The sequence below is a fragment of the Rhinolophus sinicus genome, chromosome 1, assembly GCF_057876585.1.
Source record: "Rhinolophus sinicus isolate RSI-liver-muscle chromosome 1, RSI-T2T, whole genome shotgun sequence".
NCBI lineage: Eukaryota > Metazoa > Chordata > Mammalia > Chiroptera > Rhinolophidae > Rhinolophus > Rhinolophus sinicus.
In genome coordinates, this window is record NC_142501.1 from 5,428,697 (window position 1) to 5,450,402 (window position 21,706).

General features: G+C 53.2%; 1 protein-coding gene across 1 annotated transcript in view; it reads right to left on the bottom strand.

Moving 5' to 3' along the window:
• The window catches only part of FBLN1 (fibulin 1), a 77,077-nt gene that overhangs the window by 17,090 nt on the left and 38,281 nt on the right, over positions 1-21,706 (bottom strand). The window contains exons 12-16 of the mRNA XM_019739265.3: positions 21,378-21,497; positions 20,378-20,509; positions 18,523-18,646; positions 5,787-5,929; positions 3,698-3,829 (exon numbers count right to left, since the gene is read on the bottom strand). Coding sequence (XP_019594824.1) covers positions 3,698-3,829; positions 5,787-5,929; positions 18,523-18,646; positions 20,378-20,509; positions 21,378-21,497 — 651 coding nt within the window. The remainder of the gene's footprint in view (positions 1-3,697; positions 3,830-5,786; positions 5,930-18,522; positions 18,647-20,377; positions 20,510-21,377; positions 21,498-21,706) is intronic.

A 21,706-nucleotide genomic window follows, 5' to 3' on the forward strand; every position in this document is an offset into this window, starting at 1 on the left:
GTGGGCTTCAGCTCTGGGTGTTTGGGGAAGACGGGGCTCTCGGACCACTCTGCCCCCCAGACTAAGTGGTCTCGGGCAAGCCTCCTGCCCTCTGTGGCCCTCATTCCCTCATCCAATAATGCAGATACACCCCCACATCACAGGGTTGTGGTGGCGATGAAACACCTGCTTCTGGCACACACTAAGTGTTAATTGCTCCTTCATATGCGTTGACACTCAGCTCAGACCACACCTCTTCCAGGAAGCCTTCCCGACCCTGGCACCCAGTGTTGGCACAGGGCGTGGCCTAGAGCAGGCAGGTGTTCAGCTAACACCTGTGAGTAGATAGGTGTCTCTTCCCAGGTGCCGTAGGCTGCATGGGCCTGCATGCTGATTCTCAATGGGTAGGGAGCCACCTCCCAGGCCCTGCCAGGGCATAGCACGTGGGAGGCATGAACAGCCCCAGAGAACGCTTTTCCCGCTCCGCTGACATAAAGGGTTTCTGTCTAAGACGTGTTTGAAATGAGAAGTGCACCCCTGAAAACAAGTTCCCAAATTCCCCGGGCCTGCTGGTTTTCAGTTGCTCAGTCTCACGAAGCCATTTACTCAGTTCCCTCCCTCGCTCAAGGGAGACAACCCCGCCTGTCTTCACGGGTATTTGTGAGGACCAAGTGGGGACGCGGGAGTGAACAAGCTCAGCCACGACGGTTCTCAGGCTGCTCACACTGGGCTTGAGTCCAGCGGCAGAACAATCCATTGCGGGAGGACAGACCCGGAACCACAGCACATGCACATGTCCAAGGCCCGTGCATGCAGAATGGATACACCCAGAGGCCCAGAAGTTCCTGGGGTGCACAGAAGTTATTTGGGTTAGAAGAGGGGAGGCAAGAGGTGGGGTTAAGGAGACTGAGGGAAGAGACCCCAGGCAGAGAAATAAGGCAGCCACCAGCAGGTTTAGAAACAAGAGCCCAACCCGAAACACAGCCTCGGTCCCACCTCAGCGAGACATTGCCCGCTCTGGCCTTGGTCCTCCACCTGGGACATGGCAGACTCCAGGAACCCAACCAGGTGGGGCATCTTGCAAACACACTGAGAAGTGGAAGAGGCTGCGCCCACACAGGAGGCAGGACTACAGGCAGGGTGAATTCCCAAGGGCCAGCTTCGGCCCTCCCGCCTGCAGCGCCAGCCCGGAATTCCACAGACCAGGGCCGTGTGACCAAGCACAGTGAGAGACGGCTGCTCTGTCTCTGTGGCCTTATCCACATTCCATTCCCAGGAAGCGGGTGGCACCTGTGGTCGCCTCTCACACTCGGGATCTGTTCCATTCCACTCTGCCTGGTCACAGTGAGAACCCTGGCAAGCCCCTCGCCTCCCTGGGCCCTCCGTTTCCCCCTCTACAAAAGAAGGAGTTGGCAGAGGTGGTCTCCAGGATGCTATGACAGGCCAGAATTCTCTGCCCCAGTGGATAGGGAGCCAAGAAACAGAGCCTCCCAGGTGGTTCTGTTTGGAGTATAGATTTAGCTAGAAAAATGTGCTGGTGGGCACTGGGTCTGGGCCTGGCCACTGCCCAACCCTTTGTCTTGGTTCACCGCAGGGAGGAGTTAGCTGGGAGCCGAAGGTGCAAATACTACAGGGAACCCAACCCCAGGAGAGCTCTCAAAGGCTGCGGGGCTGGTCCCAGTCTCTGTGCACTCTAGCTACAGTGTCCTGTTTTCACGATCTGTGTACGGGGCCGTCTCCTCCCCTGCTGGAATGCAAAGCAGCACAGGTACCACCCTATCTCTGTAGCCACAGTGCCCGGCCCAGGGCTTGGTACAGGTGGGGGCTCAGGAAGGTTCCGATTCCAGCTCCTAAGGTTCCAAGCGGTTCTCAGGTTCCAGGGTGGCCGTGTCACAGCCTACCTGCAAGCCCAGCAGTGAGCACAGGACTGGCATGAGGGGGGTTTCTGCTTGTGAGTGTGGTCAGGCTGGTCGTCCCCCTCCCTCTGCGCCAGCACACACACAGGTGGGACAAGCTCTGACCCTAACTCCTTCTGCCTGTTCTCACCCCCAGGTGCCTGAAGGTCCCTGAAGGGTCTCTTCATCTACCAGTGGGAGATACTGAGGCCAGAGTGGGCAGTGACTCCAGGGCAAGCAGCACGTTTTATGACTGCTGACAACCACACATGGCATGCCCTCCCCTTGGAGCGAGGGTTAATGTAGCATTAATTGTAATTAACTAATTATTCCTGCTGCCAGCCAGTGGAGGAGGAGGCGGCTGGGGGTGGAGAGCCCCCAAATGACTCAGTCATGTTTACAACACGCAAACCCATTTAAGAGCTTGTAAAGTCGCTATAAATGGCTCTCTGGCAACAGGGAAATAACGATTCCCTGTCTCCAGCTGCCAGTTTAACAACGGTCGGGTTTGGGGCTTCAGGCATGGGGGTTCTAAGATCCAACAGCGCCACCTAGAGACCATGTTCCAAAACGCTCTGCTAGGGGTTAGGGGGGCAACTGTATGGATTCTGGTTCTGGTCAGGACCTCACAGAATCCAGGGCCTAGGAGACCCCCAAGCCCACTCCTCTCCTCCCCCCTTCACAGTGGGGAAACTGAGGCCCAGGTGAGGACAGAGCCTGGCCCTCGGTGGCTCAGCTGCTTTGAAAATGTTCAGAGTCTAAATCTAAGTCCCAAATGGCAGCTGTGATGGTTATCATGCCCCACGAGCTTAAATTCTTTAAAAGGTGACAGTTCAGGAAGGTACTGTGACCCAGTTTCCCAGATTCACCCGCTCTCTCCACCTGGACTCTGCTGCTGCCTTTCCCCTCCCTCTTCACCTGAAAACGCCTCTCAGCGGCCACCTCCTGTAACTTTCATCCACCCCATCCGTCCTGCATGCTCCCAAGGCACTGTGTCTCCAGGGGGAAGGCTCCAAAGGGCTCCCAGGTCAGACAGGCTGTGTGCATGTACGTGCCCGGGGGTGGCCTTGGTCCTCTAATGGGCTGCCACGCGGGAGGGGACAACAACCAGACGTGGGCAAGCCCAGGTGAGACCAGATCGCAGGCCCGACTCCCTTTTTGTTATTCCTTCCGTTACATCACAAGAATGAAAATCACATCGGCTCCCAGTGAGCCGAGCCCTGGGAGGAGCGCTCCGCCTGTGCAATCTCGTCTGAAATTCACGGCTGTGAGACGCAGAGATCTAGCGAATCCACCCATTTACAGGCGCGGAGGGAGCCTCGGCCCACAGGAGTTGCCCAAGACCCGGTGGCACAGCTAGGGCGGGTCCCAGGCAGGCTCCGCCACCCACAGGAGTTGCCCGAGACCCGGTGGCACAGCTCGGGCGGGTCCCAGGCAGGCTCCGCCACCCACAGGAGTTGCCCGAGACCCGGTGGCACAGCTCGGGCGGGTCCCAGGCAGGCTCCGCCACCCACAGGAGTTGCCCGAGACCCGGTGGCACAGCTAGGGCGGGTGCCAGGCAGGCTCCGCCACCCACAGGAGTTGCCCGAGACCCGGTGGCACAGCTCGGGCGGGTGCCAGGCAGGCTCCGCCACCCAAGGCGCTCCTCGCGCTGGAATTCCCCGGAGTTCCAGCAGGGCCCTGAAGAATGGATGGGGTCCGTTTAGGAAGGGGACTCAGATGGGAGCTGGGCTGCTCCAGAGAGGTTTGCCTGCCCAGTTAGCACCACAGGTTGGGAGGACGACAGCGTGTCTGCACAGACCTGGAGGTCTTAGGCCACTCACCCACAGTCATGCCGTCCATGTAGCGCTTGAAGATGTCGAAGGAGTCCCGCAGGTTCCCTTCCGTTATGTCGAAGATGATGTCAGCGTGGTTGTCGGGAAAGGCTGGCGTGATGGCTCGCAGGAAGATGATCTCTGCCAGAGCGAAGCACGGCATGGAAAGGGGAGCAGCACTGGGCCCCTCATCCCAGAGATGCACCCTCAGGTAATGAGAGCCCAATAGGAGGGACCCCTGCATGGAGACGCTGGAGGGGTCCTGAGAGGTCCTAGGTCACAGCCTATCGCCCTGCCCTACCAATGGGGAAACTGAGGCCTGGAGAGATTTTTTTTTGGGGGGCTCTTCCCTGAGGTCATGGAGCTAATCAGTGGCAGTGCCAGCATTGAGAAGTAACTAGTAATTAGCCACGAATCTTCATGAAGCTGGGAGAACGGGGAAGGGAGATGCATGAGGGGACAAAGGGAAAGGCAAGGGAGCAGGCTGGTCTCCTGCCCCACGGTGATATGGGTCAGACAAAGCCCTTCTCAGGGTTGGCTGGGCAGTTTGGTGGCTGTGTCCATCTCCCAGACCACCTGGTGTGATTGGGGCAGCTGCCTGGGCTGGGAGCACGAGGCCCTGACTATGCCGGCGCTGGGCCATCTAGGGGCGTCCTCTCTCTGGGCCTCATTTTCCTCATCTGTAAAGGGAAGGAGGCAGCCCACCAGTGCCCACTAAGGGTCCTTTCAGTGCCAGAGGTCAAGGTCTGAATCTCCTGGGCCTGAGATGCTAACAGGTGTCTCTAGCCATGTCCAACTCCCTGTAGAACCCACTTAGGTCAGCACTGGCCGAGAAGCCACAGAACCAGCCGTTAGGGTTTTGCAAAGGATTCGTATGTGGTTTGGTGGAACCTGTCATTTTGCACAAGGCAAACACCAGTCAGTGATTTTCTCCATGCCAAGTCTGTGCCACCCTGTAAAGATTCTGCGCCTCTCCGTTTCAAGAGGAACGAGTCAGCGGGTTGAGGGCTAGACACCTGCTCCTTCAGGCAACCACGTCCTCAGGGAGCCTCGCGTGCCCTTGCCACCAACCACAACTAGGTTTCATGTTCTGGCGTGCGCTCCTGTAGGACCCTGTCACTGTGGGTAAACACAGGGGTACTCATGCTGGCTTAACTGCACGTCTTCCCTGAGAGGGCCAGAGGGCTCTTTCTTATCCGGGGGCCCCAGAGCCATGCCCTGAGCTGGACAGGGGAGACTCAGTCCACATTTGCTGAATGAATCACGGTGAGCTCCTCCAGAGGCCAGGGATGAAGCCTGCACAGAGGACGGGGGTGGCTGGAGACCACACCAGCCCTGGTATGTGGGCTGCATCCCCCAAAGCGGGGTGTACAGAGTAGCACCCCGTTCACAGCCATCTGCCCACGCAGGCTGTCCCTGGCCCCGCCCTAGTGAAAGGGCACGGTGACAGCAGGTCCACATGGCAGGCCAGGCACCCCCTGCAGGCAGGGGCCGGCACGGCAACACTGACCCCTTGACTACTGGATTCAGTGCAGCCCCTCCAGCTGTGGATCCTTTGGTGTCCAGGGTGATGTTAAAGTCGCAGCCCCAAGTTCAGGCTTTCACTTATCCTTCAGATCGTGTCTGGCCGAGCCGCTACTGCTCCAGCCAGAAAAACCAGGTTTAGTTCCTCAAATGCCCACGTTCCCCACTTACCTCCAGACGTGTTCCGCTCTGCTTGGCACCCTCCTCTCTCCCTGCTCCCTACTTTCACTGGATTACCTCCTACTGCCCAGGCCCCAACATGGAAGTCACTTCTTCCTGGAGGCCCTCCCTGACTCCCCAGCATTTGGCACAGAATCAACACTTAATCGCTATTTGCTGAACAATGGTTACCCATAAGAAGAGACCCCTGAACTGGGATCTGGGAGTGGGCAGGCAGCATGGTGCCCTGCAGTCTGGGGACACAGAGCTGACGTGGGGCAGAGGTGGGGGAGATCTACACTTCAAACCCAACCCACATCTTACCCAGGAGTGGCTGCCTCTCAGGGAGTTCTCCCAGACCATGGCCTCCCCGGGGGCCCCATGCCAATCCCGGGCCGTGGGAGTTGTCACTCACCTTCCGGGCGGGTGAACTCTCGGAAGGTGGGCAGTGAGACAACAGTGTGGGAGATGGTGTGTACTGGGTCCAACACACAGGTGACATCGTTGGGGCGGCAGGACTTGACGCAGCGGACGGTGTCCGTCTTCTCTTGGCGGAGCCTGAGGGGAGCCAGAACACAAGAGCGGATGAGAAAGTTGGAACCAGCACACCTACAGAGACCGGGGTCTAGAGAGGAGCAGCAGGCGGCCAGGCGGGGAAAGCTGGCTCAGAGACGGCTCCATCAGAGAACAGCAATGGCCTCCACAGCCCGGCTGCTCCGTGGGGATACCTCAGGGCCCTTCCTGCAAACAGGATTGGGACCCAGATGCCAGAGACACACCCCGGTTTCCATCTGCCCTTGCTGTGCATAAGCGAGGCTTTGCTATTTGCCAACACTAAGGACTGAGCTCCAGTTTCCAGAAGAGCAAAACCCATGCATTCATTCACTCTCTCAATAAGTGTTTTGCGTGCCTGCTGGGCGTCAGGCGGCGGGGACACCAAGGGAGTCCTGCCTCATGGAGCCCTTGGTTGGGTGGATCGCACGGGTCATAAATGAGGGGGTATTTATAAAGTAAGTGCCCTCTCTGGTACCCAGCAAAGAAGTCAAATCTACAGTGTCATGTGACTGGTGGGGAGGAGGGAAAAGAGGCAATTTGTTTCACGCATTGTGCTAGAAATATTTTTAAAACCTCTTAATCTTAAAACACAAATGCAAATAAATGCTACACAAAACAAGGCTACAGTTCGGGTATTATGAGGCAAACACCTTTATAATCACCACTCAGGTCACGATATACCAGCCACCTGAGATTCCTTCACGTGCCCCACACCAATTTCAACCCCTTCCTGCACCCCCAAAGTAACCCCTATCTGAAGTCTCCTAGCAATCGCCTACCTGGGTTTCTTTATAGTTTCTGTCACACAAGTGTGCATCTCGGGACACGATCATTTAGATGCGTCCATTAAAAAGTTTTATGTCTTCTAAGTCCTTTTTCATCTACAGGTTTTGTCTCCATCCTCTTCGTTTCCCACAATTTATCTGCTAAGGAACCAGAAACCTTAGAATTGTAGAGCTTCTGACATCTGGACTTGCTGAGTACAGGCGCATGGTGCAGTCCAGCATGTTCCTTCGTCCTCTGCATTTCCTGCACACTGGCCGCTGATCCAGAGGCCTGATCAGATGCAGGCCCAGTCCCTTCGGAAAGATGACAATTGGTGGCGTGTTTTCCATCAGAGGGCACGTGGTGTCTGGTCATCTCTTTCTGTGATGTCAGCAGCTGTTAATGCTCAGGGCCGAGACCCACTGATATATCAAGGATTGCAAAATGCTGAAAGGCTGATTCTACCAAGTCTTTTTCACTTATTACTTGGAATACTTCTGTAAAACGATGCTTTCCCTTATGTGCTATCTGGTTACCAGTGGGTATAGTTCATAGAACAAAAGCAACATCCGTGCTTGATTTTTCCCTTGTATTTACCAGTTTTCAGGATAAAGAACTAGCTCTCTATCATCATCCAGAGGTTATTAATGGGTTTTTAAAATATCAGTATGAACTCAAGGACTTGAACTATTTCATGGATTTCAATACATCGCAATCATTATCCTTCGCTGGAGCTCAAGATTTCCCATCTTTGGCCAGCAGCAAAATCAGATTGGCTCCTGAGTTCTTTAGACCTAGACCCAGTAGCTTTTGAGAGCTCTCTTGCTGTCTGCTATGACAGGGTGGTACAGCCTCACATGGTACTTTTACTGCCCCAGCTATTTCTCCAAGAAATCTTGGGTTTGGTTTTTGTTTTGTTTTGTTTTTGTGGAAATAGTATTTCAAGACCACAGTCTGGATAGCAGGAACATTCATTGTTTCTAGGCCTCTGTCAGTGAATATTTTTAAAGATAAAAAATACATCATGAGTGCATACTGATATTTTCAATTCAAAATAAGGACCACACCGTTCTTTACTTAATCTCTTGTACAGTATGAAGGAAACTTCTTTTTTCCATATCAGAACCTTGGTTCTTAAGAACAAAGGAGATGATAGAATATCCCATAATTATTTATTGAACTTATTCCATAATCTGACACTGTAGTCTCAGAATAATAATACTAAAATTACCACCCCTAATTACTTAAATGAATAATTTTAGGGGGGGGGTAGGATCTCTCCATTCTACCTACAAATTTTAAATAGATGTGGTATATCTACAGCGTCTGAGCATATAGCAATTCACACTATTTTTTTCTTGTAACACTCATTTAGTTATAGTTCTATGAGTAACTGTGTTTAATGCTCGTATATTGATAATTTGGCATGTTGAAAATAATTTGTGCCCTTGTATACAAAAGCTAGTTTTGCTGGGTATGAAATCCTGGTATTATATTTTCTTGAGCATCTTATCATTCATTTTCTTTCAGTATAAATCTTGCTGTGAAAAAGTCCGATGATAATATAATTTTTTCCCTTAGAAGTCACTTGCCATTTTTGCATGATGCCCATAGTTTGTTTTCTCTTTAAAGTCCAATAATTTTACTAGACTATGTCTTGTGTTGGTTGCTCTGAGTAGATATGTTCAGTTATGTTGTATGTTCTTTCAATATGGAATTTCAAATCCTTTTTTTAAATTTCTATAAAGTATCTTGAGTTATCATTTTTAGTGTTTATTTCCCCCCTCTTGCTGGGGTTAGTTCTTCAGAGGTTTCTGTTACCTGTATGTTGGATCTTATTTGCCTATCTTCAATATCTGTCACTTTCTCTTCAAGCCTTTTCATCTCTTTTGTTATTTGTTTTTAAATTTATAAAATTTTTCTTCTTTTCAGCTTCTCTTTTTCTTAAGTATTTATTTCTTAAATTGCTTTTTGCTTTAGTTTTAAATTATTTCCTGAGTTCCATCACTTCATTTCTCAGTTTTTCCTAATTCTTTCTTTTCCCCAAAGGGGAAAAAATAAACGATCTCATATAAAATCATACATGATGTTTATGCATAATCTTGGCTCCTGAGTTTTTCCTAATACAGACTTACATTGTCCTTCTATTTTTGATCATTTTCTTAGTGGTTTTATTTTGTTTTGATACAGGTTACAGTTTTGATCTAGTTTGTGAGCATATCTTTCTGGTGTACTTTCATTACCCAGAGGGACGTCATTCTGTTTTTACTAAGTTTTTTTTCTTATAAGAATTTTGTATGAGATTTAAGCTTGATAGTTTTTGGTTGAACATTTTTATGTGAAACTAGTTTTCTTGAAATCTAAGTAAGAGGTATGGTTCACAGTGGTTTTTCTGACTTCCCAGAGCTCCCTCATCTGTTGTTTTTGGCAGCTTCCTTTCTGATATGCCTCTACATTACCTGGACCTTTTTTCTCCATCATTCCTGTTGTTTCATTCCTACTCAGTTTTCTGCTTCATTTCCAGCAATTTTTTCCCCCACAGTGTGAGATCCTGACCTTAAGGGAAGTTTGGTGGCTCAGTTTCAAGACTCCATAGGGGCCAGGTTGCTCCATCCTTCAATCCTTCCATGAGCCCCTTGTACACACTGGCCACTGGGATGAGCAAAATGCCTCCCAGTCTCAGCTGCTATGCCCAAATTGGTCTATTGGACTTTGTATGGAAAACCTGAGGACTCTTTTGGGGTCTCCCACTCCTTTCTCAAGGCTGGATGCCAATACCATGCATGTGGACATGAACTGTATTTAGGGGTTCGTGGGGATACATCATCACCTTTAGTTGTAAATGTTTTCTATGTACTTTAAAAATGTCTTATCTAGTTGTTCTGTGTGTTTTTGGTTGGGATCCAGAGAGCTTCAGAAACTATGTGCTGCATCTTCCCATCTTCCCGGATTCTCTACACTAGACATGGTATACACATCTCATTTCATCCTCACAGCTCTTTCCTTTACACCACACTGCCTCCTTCTTTAGCTAATACAATATCCTGCTTTGTACTTGGGAATTACAGAGCTTGCATCCAGGGCTTTTTGAGATGAGGCTAGAGTAATAACCTAACCAGCATGGACTAATTCCAGTAATTCTGCCCTCTGCACAGCATTTGAGGCAGCTGGGGCAAGGCTTCAGAGCGCAGACCCTGGAGCCAGCCTGCCTGGGTTTGAATCCCGGCCCCCCCCGATACCAGCTGTGGGACTTGGGACAAGTTACTTAAGCTTCCATGTCTTCATTGAGGAATGGGGATCACACCAGTACTTTAATCACGAAGCCACTGTGAGGATTCGTTAAGTGGTTGTGACAGTCCTGGTCCACAGAAGTAGCACACAAGTGTTAGCTGTTACCATTAGCATCACCGTCAGCATCACCGTCATTATAGTAACAATAATCGCGATTATTATCATTTCCCCTTGGGAGTTTGGTTTAGTACAGAAGTGATGACAGCTGTAACATATCAGTGACCTTGAATATATCCAAACCCTCTAAACCTTCACTCCACATTTAAATCAAGATCCAAATGAACACTCAAGTACCTTCTAATGAGTGAACACACCAACACATATTGATTGCCTGCCATATACCAGACATGGCGTCAGGTGTAATTTCATGTTACCTCCAAAATAATCCATGGACAAAGCACCTACTGTGTGCTAGGCACCTTGCTAGGAGCTAGGGACATGCACTGAATGAGACAGACTTGGTCCCTGCCTCCACGGAGTTTTCTCCATGGGGTGATGGTGGGGAAGACAAATGAAAACCACAGGTAAATGGGAACTGCAAAGTGTGATAATAAGCATCGAGAAGGAAGTACTGTGAGTAAATTGGACGGAAGAAACATAAACCCAAGGTATCAAGGAAGGCTTCTCTGAGAAAAGAACACTTAAGGTGAAGTTTAACCAACATTCAGGCCAAGGGTACAAAGCAGGTACAAAGGGCCTGAGGCAGCAAAGAGCCTGTCACTGTGGCCTGAAGGAAGTGAGCAAGGGAGAACAATATGAGGTCGGGTTGGAAATGGACTAAATAATGGAGGGCCTTGAAAGCCACGTTGGGAACTTGTGACAGTGGCTTGACTGGAATCATGGTGGAGATGGAGAGAAGCAGGTGGGTCATAACCACATTGGAGGTATCGTGACAGAATGGAATAGTCAGAGCTGTGGAATCAGCAAACTGAGGTTAACATAGGGGCTGTGCTTTCTTGGACAAGTCACTCACCCTCTCTGAGTCTCTATGAAGAGGATACACCTGCCCCACAGGGCTGGAGGCAACGCATATGAAGGACCTGGTTCTCATGAGCAGCGCACTGTGCCGTCCCTCTGCCACCTCCCGGCACGGGACCAGCATCCTCAGAGGATGCACAGACCTCACTTTGACAAGAGCTGCTGCAATTGTGTTCAGTGTTTTTCCACTACAAGGTTGGGCTTCTCGTCAAGACAAACAGAAAAGGGAGGCTTGATTTTCTGGTTAGAGCTTTTGTGCCTCGGTGAGATCCTCAGCTCCAAGCAATATAGCAAGGAAGCCAAGCTGGAACCAGCAGCCCGGCTCTGCCACAAACAGGCCGTGTAACCTTGGCCAAGGCCCTCCCCCTTCTCTGGGCCTCAGTTTCCACATTTGTAAAATGAGACGGGCTGGAGCTCACTAATCTCAGAGAGCCCTTCTCAAACATCACCTTGTCCTCTGGGCTCAACATAAAATGGAGGAGAGAGAATTTATCTGAAATGGTAGACCCAGGCCTCGTTCTCCCCTTGCCTGGAGTCCCTGGTGTTATGTACAGTGACTTCTATTGACAGACACTCCCAGGCACATACTCCATTATGGAAAACACCCCTCGGTCACCCCCTGAGGGCACCAGGCAGTGGCAAGTGCAGCTCACCCCAGGGTGATAAGCAGCGGATACTCCCAACCACGCCAAAGAAAACCAAGGCACAGGAGGCATGTGGTATGGGATCGCCTGCTACACTTTATTAAAATCCCGGCGAAGAGGGTTAGGAAAGCAACAAGAGGGAGCCCCCACGGCCCAAAGCAAGTGCTCAGAGCTCTGCAGATACAAAGATGAAAAGCTTGGCCACAAAGGAGCTGACGGTGCCGTGGCGATAGAGGTCCATCTTGATAGTCAGGAGCAAGTCCCTGGGCTCAGGGACGGGCTTGGTGAGGGCCACCACCCCACTGTGGTGGTTCACCTTCCGGGTGCTGAAAAAGCCCTCCTCATTGCCGCTGGTGATGGCCAGCTGCATGCTGTCCCCGGGGACGGCACTGGAGGGGCCCATGCGGAAAACCACCGCGGGTACTTGGATGTTGGTGGGGAAAGAGAGGTGGTAGTAGGTTATTCTCAGAGGCAGCTTGTGGCACTCCTGATTCTCATGGCAAGGCAAGCGCTCACAGCGGCTGCAAGAAAAGTGGACAGAGAGAGAAGAAGAGGGTTAGGGCAAATTCAGCAAGCGGAGGAACAACAGAGCACAGGGGAAGCGCGGGCTCACTGTGCAGGGCCTCCCGCCGCCCCTCTGGCCAATTCAGTCAATGGGAAGAGCACCCCTCACTCACCTGTGGGAGGTGCCGTGGACCTCCGGGCCGCTGACTCAGGCACTAGCCTCTTCCAACACCCTCAGGGGGCACTGGGTGGCCGGGGTCAAGGGTTGCGCCCGGAGTGAGGTGTGTCCCCTTCTCACTGGCAGAGCCCCTCCCCGGGCCACACTCACCAGGCATACCCTGCCCTCTGAGTGTCATCCAGGCTCCTGGCCCCTGGCCCATCAGCGGTCAGGGCTACACAGGGCTCTTGGGTGGGTTGTAGAGATGACCCTAGAAGTGACCATCTCCGCTACTAGCAGTGATGGCTGCTGCCATTTATCAAGTGCTTGGCTATTTGTCATCATGCATTCTCTAGTGTGATCACTGCAACTGCACTGTGAGGGTGGGATGAGTGCCATTTTTCAGATGAGGAAACTGAGGCTGAAAGAGTCAATGGCCTCAGAAACAAGGTCGCAGAGAGAGGAAGCCAGATTTGTGCTCGGGTCATGAGGACTATTCCCCATCCCCCCTCACTAGGCCTTATGCTCCAGGCCCAGGTTCCTGTCTGTGCCCTCAGGGCCAGCCAGAGCTTGGAATGGAAATGGAGATAGGTTCTAACTTCCTACGACAGGCTGGAAGCAGGTTTTAATTTCCAGTTATAGTCATTTCCTGTGACAGGATGGTGATAGCTCCTAAATTCCAGTGACAGGATGAGGATAGGTTTTAACTTCCTGTGACAGGATGGTGATAGGTTCTAGCTTTCTGTGATGGAGATGGAGACAGGTTCTAACTTCCTGTTATAGATCCTAACTTCCTGTGACAGGACGGTGATAGCTCCTAACTTCCTGTGACAGGATGGAGACAGGTTCTAACTTCCTGTGAGAGGATGGGGACAGGGACTATCATCTGCCACCTGAACATTAGGCCCGTCACACTATGAAGACAGCTGCCTTAGGAAGGAAAGTCAAGGTGCAGAGCCCCGTGGGACCTGGCAGAGCACGGAAGCTCCGCCATCTTGACTGTGTTTGGATTCTCCAGTCAGGCACATCTACTCTCCCAGTGTTGCACCATGTCTCCCTTTCAGTTTGCATGCCTCCGGTTGGGTTACTGATTTCACACTGGCATTTGTGAGAGTGGTCTCTTTTTACATCCTATTTCCAGGCTCTTTATCAGCACTGATAGCAATCCTTTCATTTGCTTGACCATGTACCATTCTGGGCTCTTAGAAAGAACGACCCTGGGGATGGGCTCTGTGGTACTAAAGGCACATGAGGGTCAGGAACACTGAAGAAGGGAGTCATGCGTGGGAGGGGCCCAAAGGCCGCGGGGAGGAGAGGTAAGGAAGAAGGCAGGCATGGGTGCTGCTGAGGGGTGGCCCAAGGCCCGACACCCAGGTCAGGGCGAATGGGAGGGCTCCAGGTGATCTGGGAGGCTCTGAGGAATGGTGTCCAGCATCATGCTGGTCCATCCAAGTTTCTCCTTCCACCTGCTCACTTCACTGACTCATATCGTTCTCCTTATTCTACTGATGGGAAGACAGAAGCGCAGTGAGTCCATGACTTCACACACACACACACACACACACACACACACACACACACACACACACACACACACACACAGAGCCGGAGCCGCTTTAGGAAAGGCCTGGCGGGTCTGGCCAGCAGGTGGCGCTAGAGTCTCTCTATGTGAGTTAAGCTTTCCCACATTCGTGTGGCCAGTCCTTTGTCCAAGGACACGGTTGTGATTTGTCACATAGAAGCATTATCCCAGCATGTGTGGGAAGCAGGGAATGTAAGGTGTGTGTGATGTTCTGGTATAGCTCCCGCCGCCATCGCACACAAGAGAGACGGACGTTCCTTCCTGCTCGATGGTCTCCACACCCCCGGCCCCACAGAGTCCCCCACACCCTTCCTCACACAAGGCATTTCTCTGCCTGGTTCCTTCTAGACCACTCACTTCCCAAGGGCAGGGCTGTGGCTCTTTGGCTTTACCTCCAGTACCCCTCATGGGCTCAACTCCTACTACGTGTTTAGTAAATGTGTACAAATAAATATGGCCCTGATTTTCCTGATCAGTTTCCACTTTTGTCCTATCCTGCTCTACCCTAGACTTCTTGAAACACCCCAGAAAATAGAATTACTGTATCTGGCAAACGGTCAGACTGGGAATGGCACAAAAGTCTCTGTTAGCCGGTATATCTAGACTGAGGAGGGCTTGCTGTCACCGCATCTATTACAGAGCAGAGGAGGGTCAGGCCCCTGGCACCCAGGCTTTGGTTTCCATCTCATCAAGCACAAGAGAAAAATGTGCCTCGATTTTCAGTTCAGCAAATTTGATCAGAACACCCCAAATTCTGTGAAAATGTAATTCCTGAAAGCTACCATATACCAGGGAAAAAAGGTGTCAAGGCCCAGTCCCTCCTTCTGAGACACATGGCCGCTCTGGCCACCTGCAGGTTGTCGGATACTTGCAGCCGTCTCTGGCTTTCATGCTCTTCCCATTCTGGAGACAAGTCCCAGACACGGGCCAGAGTAGGACTAACCCCCTCTGTCCACCTGCATTACACCCTCAGGCTGAGAGCTGTGCCAACCAAGGCTGCCCAGCCTCGCTCTGGCTTCCAAGACCATGAGTCTCAGGGGTCGGCCCTGCTGGAGGGATAAAGAGAATGTTTTCAGTCCCATCCCAGGCTCTGGGACATTTTGAACATTTGTCCTGTGGGCAGGGGGGAACTGTGTGGTCAGAATCTTAACAGCTTGTTGGTCCTCAAGGCCCAACACTGTGTCTTGTGGCCCAGTTCCCACCCCTCAGCCACCACGGACACTGCCCAGAAGGAGACTGTGTGGAGAGACAGAGAAGGCTAAAAGCCCAGAGAGAGCAAGAGAGAGCAAGAAACCATCTTGAATCTTGCCTGTCAAGGCTCCTGGAACAAGCCGGTCTTGTTGGATATGAACCACAGAAGTACTGACCACCGGGTCCTTTCTAAGAGAGCTCTTTCAGATTTTACAAATTATTTTCCAAAAGGCATATAATAAATTCTTTAAGAGGGTATTTGAGGAGGAAGGAAATGGGCTGTAAAATAGAAAATTCCAGGCTGAGGAATTAGCAGGGCTGAGAAGGCTGACTCTTCCCCATCTGAAGCTCCGGCCTGCATCTTGCTCATGTCGGTTTATGTGACTTGCCGATGACTTAGCACTATGCTCACACTAAGTTGTCGGTGCTCCCATGGTCCCAGAGTAACTTCCCTGACTGGGAGGGGACAGCCAGGATAAAACCCCCCATGGCCCCTCAATGTGGGATTCCAGGCCTGGTCCACACTTCCTACACATGATGCTGGGCTCCCGGCGGGTCCATGATTCCCCAACAGGGGTCAAAAAAGCAGAAAACTTAACCAGACAGATTCCTGTGAGTGGCAGTGGTGGCCCCATGACCACAGAGCTCTTCAGGAGCCATGTCTCGTGTTCCCATCGGAGGGCCGAGGGACTCAGTCGGTCCCAATCAGCACACAGCAGGGCAAGAGGTGCAGTTCCCCTTACGGACCTCTGTGTCCTGACTGGCTGTGCCCTGAGAGGAGCACAGGATGGCTTATAATCACCCTCCTCACCACCGTTTTCTAAGCACCAATGCTGGCACTGGTTGGGCACCCAGAGCTTGTTACTGCCAATCCTCACTCGTTAAGGCCTTGCCAAGCAGGTATTACAGATGAAGAAAGGGCCCCTGGGTGACCAAGAGACTGACACGAGGTCACGGCACCAAGGAACAGGAGAGCCATTGTACTGGCAGTAACATATGCCTTGGGGTGCCCACCCACACACCCCACCAAAGCGGAACCCAGAACAAACTTTATGGAATGGCTCTGTCTCACAGTCACAGGTTACCCTGTAGGAATCCGGGAGGGTGGCATCCTCACCCCCTGTAGAGCTACGGACATGGAGGCTCTGAGACACTCACAGGACCAACTCAAGGTCAAGGTCAAGGCACCGGGAATGGACTGAGCTGGGAGGCAAACCCAAGCGAGCCTAACTCCATAGGCAGGATCTTTTCTGAATGCCTTAGCACTTCAGCACCCCCATGAGGTGAGAACAGTCATGGGGGCATAACAGGGGTGGGGTGTGGGGTGGCACTTGGCTTGCCTGGCCCTGCTCAGGCAGCACCCTCAGCTCTGGGCGCACTCCTGTCCCAGCTCCATTCTCCACCCAGCCTCTGCTCAGGCCACTGGGTGGCACTAGCGAGCAGGAATAGGCCTTAATGCGGCAGCCATCCTGCCTGGAGGCGCCTTTTGGAGCTTCATGCTGCCCCTCGCCTTTACTGCAGGTAGGTGCCCACTTCCTGCCCTTACTTATGAAGCATGACGAGCCCCGTCTTCATCACCCCCGGGGGACAGGCTGATGACCCCATGGGATGGGGACAGATCAGGAGTCGGAGCATTGACCCCTCAGTGACCACTGTGCTGTTGCTTGGGGGACACCGCACGTCATTGCTGGGAACTCCTTCCTTCCCATTTAACGTGTCCACACCCCTGCTGCAGTCCCGCCCCCCACTCCCTCCGTCTCTGCCTAAGTCAGTTCCTCCTTTCTCCTTCATTCAAGCAGCGCCTACTCCAGGCACCCCCTACACCCACCCCAATCACATGGGGGCCATCCTTGGTCTCAGCACCTCTGTACTCTGTAGCCATGGCTGGCTTTTGTACATGCTCCTAGTGGGCAGCCTTTGCAAGCCCACTATCTGCCCAGGTGTCTGCACACAGTAGGCCCACAGTGAACATTCCGCATATGAGTTAAGTGAATTTCTCCAGCACTGAGGGTTGGCAAAGGCATCCAGAGTGCATGCCAACATGACGGGGACGAGGTGGTCTGCAGATTCCAGCAGCAACCTCAATGAGCAATGCCACCCTCGGGCTGAGCAGGTGTGAAGACCCCACACAGGGCCGCCTGCCCTGCTTCTGCTTTCATAGCTGTGTGTGAGTTAGAGGGTCGACCGCAAACAGCCCTTCTTCCAGTATCCTCAAACCCAGACACGGACAAAGCTCTGGGAGTGAGGGACCTCACAATGACAAATGGCAGCAGAGCCTCAAAATGAGGACAGGGAACTTTGTTACCAGCTCAGAGGAGCGCCTTCACTGCCCGCTGGGCCACTGCATAACCCACAAGCTCTTTCGAATGCCGTCCACTCACAAACCCAGTTCTCAAGTGGCTTTTCCCTAGCCGGGGCTCAGGAAAGAAGCAAAGTACTGTTTTTTTAAGCAGACAAGACACATGCTGGGGGAACAGAGCTGGCCTGGGGAGGGTGACGAGGCTGGTGGATGAGCACCTGAGGCTGAGGGAACAAGGGTGGCTGGGAAACTGGGGCTGTCTGAGCATCTCCTGCACCAGGTTTCGCAAAGCTGGAGGCTGGGCCAGAACCTGGAGCCAGGGCTTTCAGGCTGAGCAACTGGACCCTGGGGCCTGGTGTACCATCCAAGTCACTGACTGTCTGGCAGGAAGAGCAGGCCCAGGGTCAAGAGGCCAAGCCACACAGTCTGCCTGGCTGTGTGCTGGCTTGAGCATTTCCAGGGGCTAGAGCGGGGAGGGGTCAGGTGTCCACACTCCCGAGATGGGCTCCCACCATGAAGCTTTTCCTGAAATGACTGACGGTGGCACTGAATGAGTTTCCAAATAAAACTAAGGTGAGATGGTGTGTGGTGAGTCCAGAGGGTCCTCACTACTCCCTGAGGGAGGGGCTCCTCCACACCCCAGTAGACATCCCGGTGGCCTAGGAGTGAATGAGCTTCCAATGACGTGTGGACACACAGCTTCAAACTGAGGACGCGGAGTCTTCCGTGCTATTCCCACAAACTCACTGGGTTGCACAGAATCTGGCTTTCAGGTGGGGTCACCTAGTCCTGATGTCCCAACAAGTCACGTCGGCCCACCTGGAGTCATGGCTACTGCCACAAGTCAGCACGTCTGACATCTGTGTCTCACAGCTAAGGAAACTGAGGCCCAGAGAGCTGTCCCCTGTGCAAGGTTCACCCTGGGTAATGAGAGGGCTGAGGTTTCTGCCGGGTTCCACACACAGGCTGATCTGAGAGCAGCCCGCCGACTTTCAGCTCATTTGAAGTCACTACCTTGGTTTCTGAGACCACCCTTGCTGGCATTTAGGGGTCTGAGAACCAGGGGTCCTCAAGTTGCCTCAGACCCCCACGGGAGGGCACAGCTCATTAACCACCTGCCCAGGCTGGGAGCCAGAACCCCAGGAAGGCCGACACAGACAGACAACCGCAGGCCGAAGGACTTACGTGTCTGCAGAGCGGCGGTAGTTCTCCGGGCAATCAAAGGCCAGGCAGCGGAAGCCGCCCTGGATGTTGAAGCAGGTCTCGTTGATGGAGCAGTTGTGGATGCCGGTCACACACTCATCAATGTCTGTGAGAGACCCGCCCCCAAGGCAGCACGGTGAAGGCCGAGGCCACCCAAGTAGCCCCCACCCACAAACAGGGTTGCTCAGGCCTCCACCAGGATCTTGCCATCCTTGCCCTCTGTTGGCTGCTCTCTGGAGCAGTGTCCTGTGCCAGCTCTTTTATTTATAGGACGTTTATATTTATAGAGTTTTCACTTATTATTCACAATCCCTGGAATGGGCATAACAATTACAACAGCCAACATTCGGATGGGCCTGGAAGTGCTTTGCAGAATTCTCTCCATTCTCCTAATAATGCAGTGAGGCAAGTACTGTATTATCCTCATTTTAGGGAGCAGCTCGGAGGTTCAGTGACATGCCAAAGGCCACACATTTTGTAAGAGGTGGAGCTGAGTTTTGAACCCAGGCAGGCTGGCACAAGGACCTGTGCTCTAATCAGCCAGCACCTCTCCACGGCTCACGTCACGTGTGACTCGTAACACGCTAACAAGGAAGGAGCAGAAGCTATAAGCCCATGTTACAGATGAGCAAACTGAGGCTTAATGGGATTCTACGTCGTGCCCTGTGTCCGAGGCCGGTGATGTCTGGGCTGAGCCCTGGACATGGGGAGCCGTCCCCCATGAGATATCTGTTAAGAGGTGCCAAATGCCTGACCTTGGTGGCAAAAACAACACTGCGAATCTCAAAGCCCAGGCTCAGGAATGTGTTTTTGCTGTGTCTGGCAGGCCCCCAGGCTGTGGTGAGGGAGCCAGGCCAGGCCAGAAAGTCATCTGCTCCATCAGAAATGCGAAAATAGAGCGACTTCCACCCAGAGCTCCAGAGCAAGGGGCCAGCTGAGTGGGCCCCTCCCAGGAAACGCCACAGCTGCTGCCTTGGATCAAAGTCACCTTCTTCATGACCAGAAATGACATCTGCAGAACCCGGGTCCTCAAGCCTCTGGGTCACCAGCCCCATGAGGGGTTCATGAGGAAGGGGCTGGGCAGACCCCACTAGATTCAGCTTCTGGGCCTGTTCCCCGAGGTGAGGCAAAGTTTCCATTCCAGAATCGTTCATTCACAAATATCTAGTCAGCACCCCCTCTGTTACCCAAAGGACGGTTATAGGTCGCAGGATGACCCCTAGAGTGTTCTTAGATATGGGAGCCGAGTGGTCCCCCTAATTTAGCCCATGCTGGAGCTGGCCCCACCCCCCAGTGCCAGTGGAACCCTCACAGCCATAGTGTCCATAGATACAGAGACCCCGGGTTGTCACACAACCCTCCTCTGGCCTGGGCACCTTGGCACAGAGGCCTCCGCCATCTGCTCACTGCCCTTAACGCCCAGCAGGGTCTGGCCCACAGCAAGGGTTTGTTGAAAGACAACGAAAGACTGAACAAACGGCACTGCTGTGGAGTGGGGTCTTCAGGGCGCCGACTTCGCATTTCCTCCCTGGTAGGCATCTTCCTAAGGGCTGTTCCAGGCCCCTCGGGGATGCCGAGGGCAGGGAAGGAGGGCTCAGAACCCCTGAAGACAGGTTTGCTGGTGGTGGGGACAGGTGTGAAAGACCAGGGTGTACGTGGAACCCCCACATCTCAGATACAGAGGCCTCCCTCACCCTTCCCAAATGCACCCCACCTGTGATGTGGCCCCTGAGTCAGGAAAGCACATCCTCCCAGCTGGGGACTGCCTGGCCTCAGCCCCCCGACACTGCAGAGCCCCAAGTACAGCCTGTGTGACCTGGGGAGTTCCACCACTCACCTTGGCAGTTGCGGCCATTGGGGGCCAGCCTGTATCCGGTTGGGGGGCAGCTGCACTGGAAGCTTCCAGGGATGTTGACACAGCGGTAGGAGCAGATGTGGCCCCCGGTGGGCAGGGCACACTCGTCGATGTCTGCGATGGCAAATCCCACCCTCAGCATCCTGTGTAGACCCTGGCCAGGCCACGTCACCCCAGTGGGACAGGCTGGGGCCTGGGAGGGTAGCCTCCCAGGGCCAGCTGGACACAGGAGGCCTCCAAGTGCTGGGGCTGGGGCAGCCTCAGAGACTATCACGTCAGAAGGGGAAACAGGCCCAGAGAGGGTAGGACCTAGCCTAGGGCCACACAGCAAGTTCATGGTGTGAAGTGTGCATATGTGGGGGCAGGAGGCAGAATGGGGGCTGAGCAGAGGGGATAGGCCAAGGGCTTCAGAATGAGACCCAGGACAGGTACCCAAGGGCTTCAGAATGACACGCAGGACAGGTGCAAGCCCATCCTAATGCTTATTATAATTGAGCTAATAAAAAATACCCCTTTCGTGCAAATTGTAATAATCTTCACAATTGCCCTTTGAGCACCTTGCTGTGCCAGGCACTGTAGGAAGCCCTGAGTCGTCACCAGTTTCATCCCCTGACAACCTGGTGACCCTGGGGTGAACCCGTGTTACAGGGGAGGAGGGCCCAGGCTGGGCGAGGGGCTTCCAAAAGGTCAGAGGCCGAGCTGCGAGTCAGGGACGTGGGTGGTGCCCCCTCACCCCTGAGTCACACGCCACCGCCAAGCCCCGCTCAGGGTCCCTGCACACATGGCAATCACCACTGTTACGTGTTTATTAAACAAACATCTGGTGAGTGGCTTTGCTCCTTTCCAAACCTCACTATCAATGGTGGGTAAAGTACACTCTAATAAATCTCAATTAGGGGGAAAAAACAAACCACCCGCCAGTCTGAAAGGGCGCTAAGTAGGAGGGGGTGGAGGGTGCTCTCCCGCAAGTGGGCGTCCTCACCTTCGCAAGTGACCCCATCCACGTCGCTGAGCTGGTATCCTCGGCGGCAGTAACACTGGTAGGAGCCGTAGACGTTGGCACACTCCTGGCTACAGGGGCTGCTGTCGCACTCATTTACGTCTGAAAGAGAGGGTCCCTGGGGGTCACTACTCAGAGCCGAGCCCCACATCTGTGGCGTGACAGTGAACATAGCACCTCCCTCAAGTTACGCACACAGAGAGGCGGAGGTGCCGGAGTGCGGGGCTGGGGACCCAGGGGGGTCTCCCCCAGGGAGAGAGGCTCTCCCGCCGGCCCCCCATGACTGATGGACCTAGAATCTCTCCATCCCC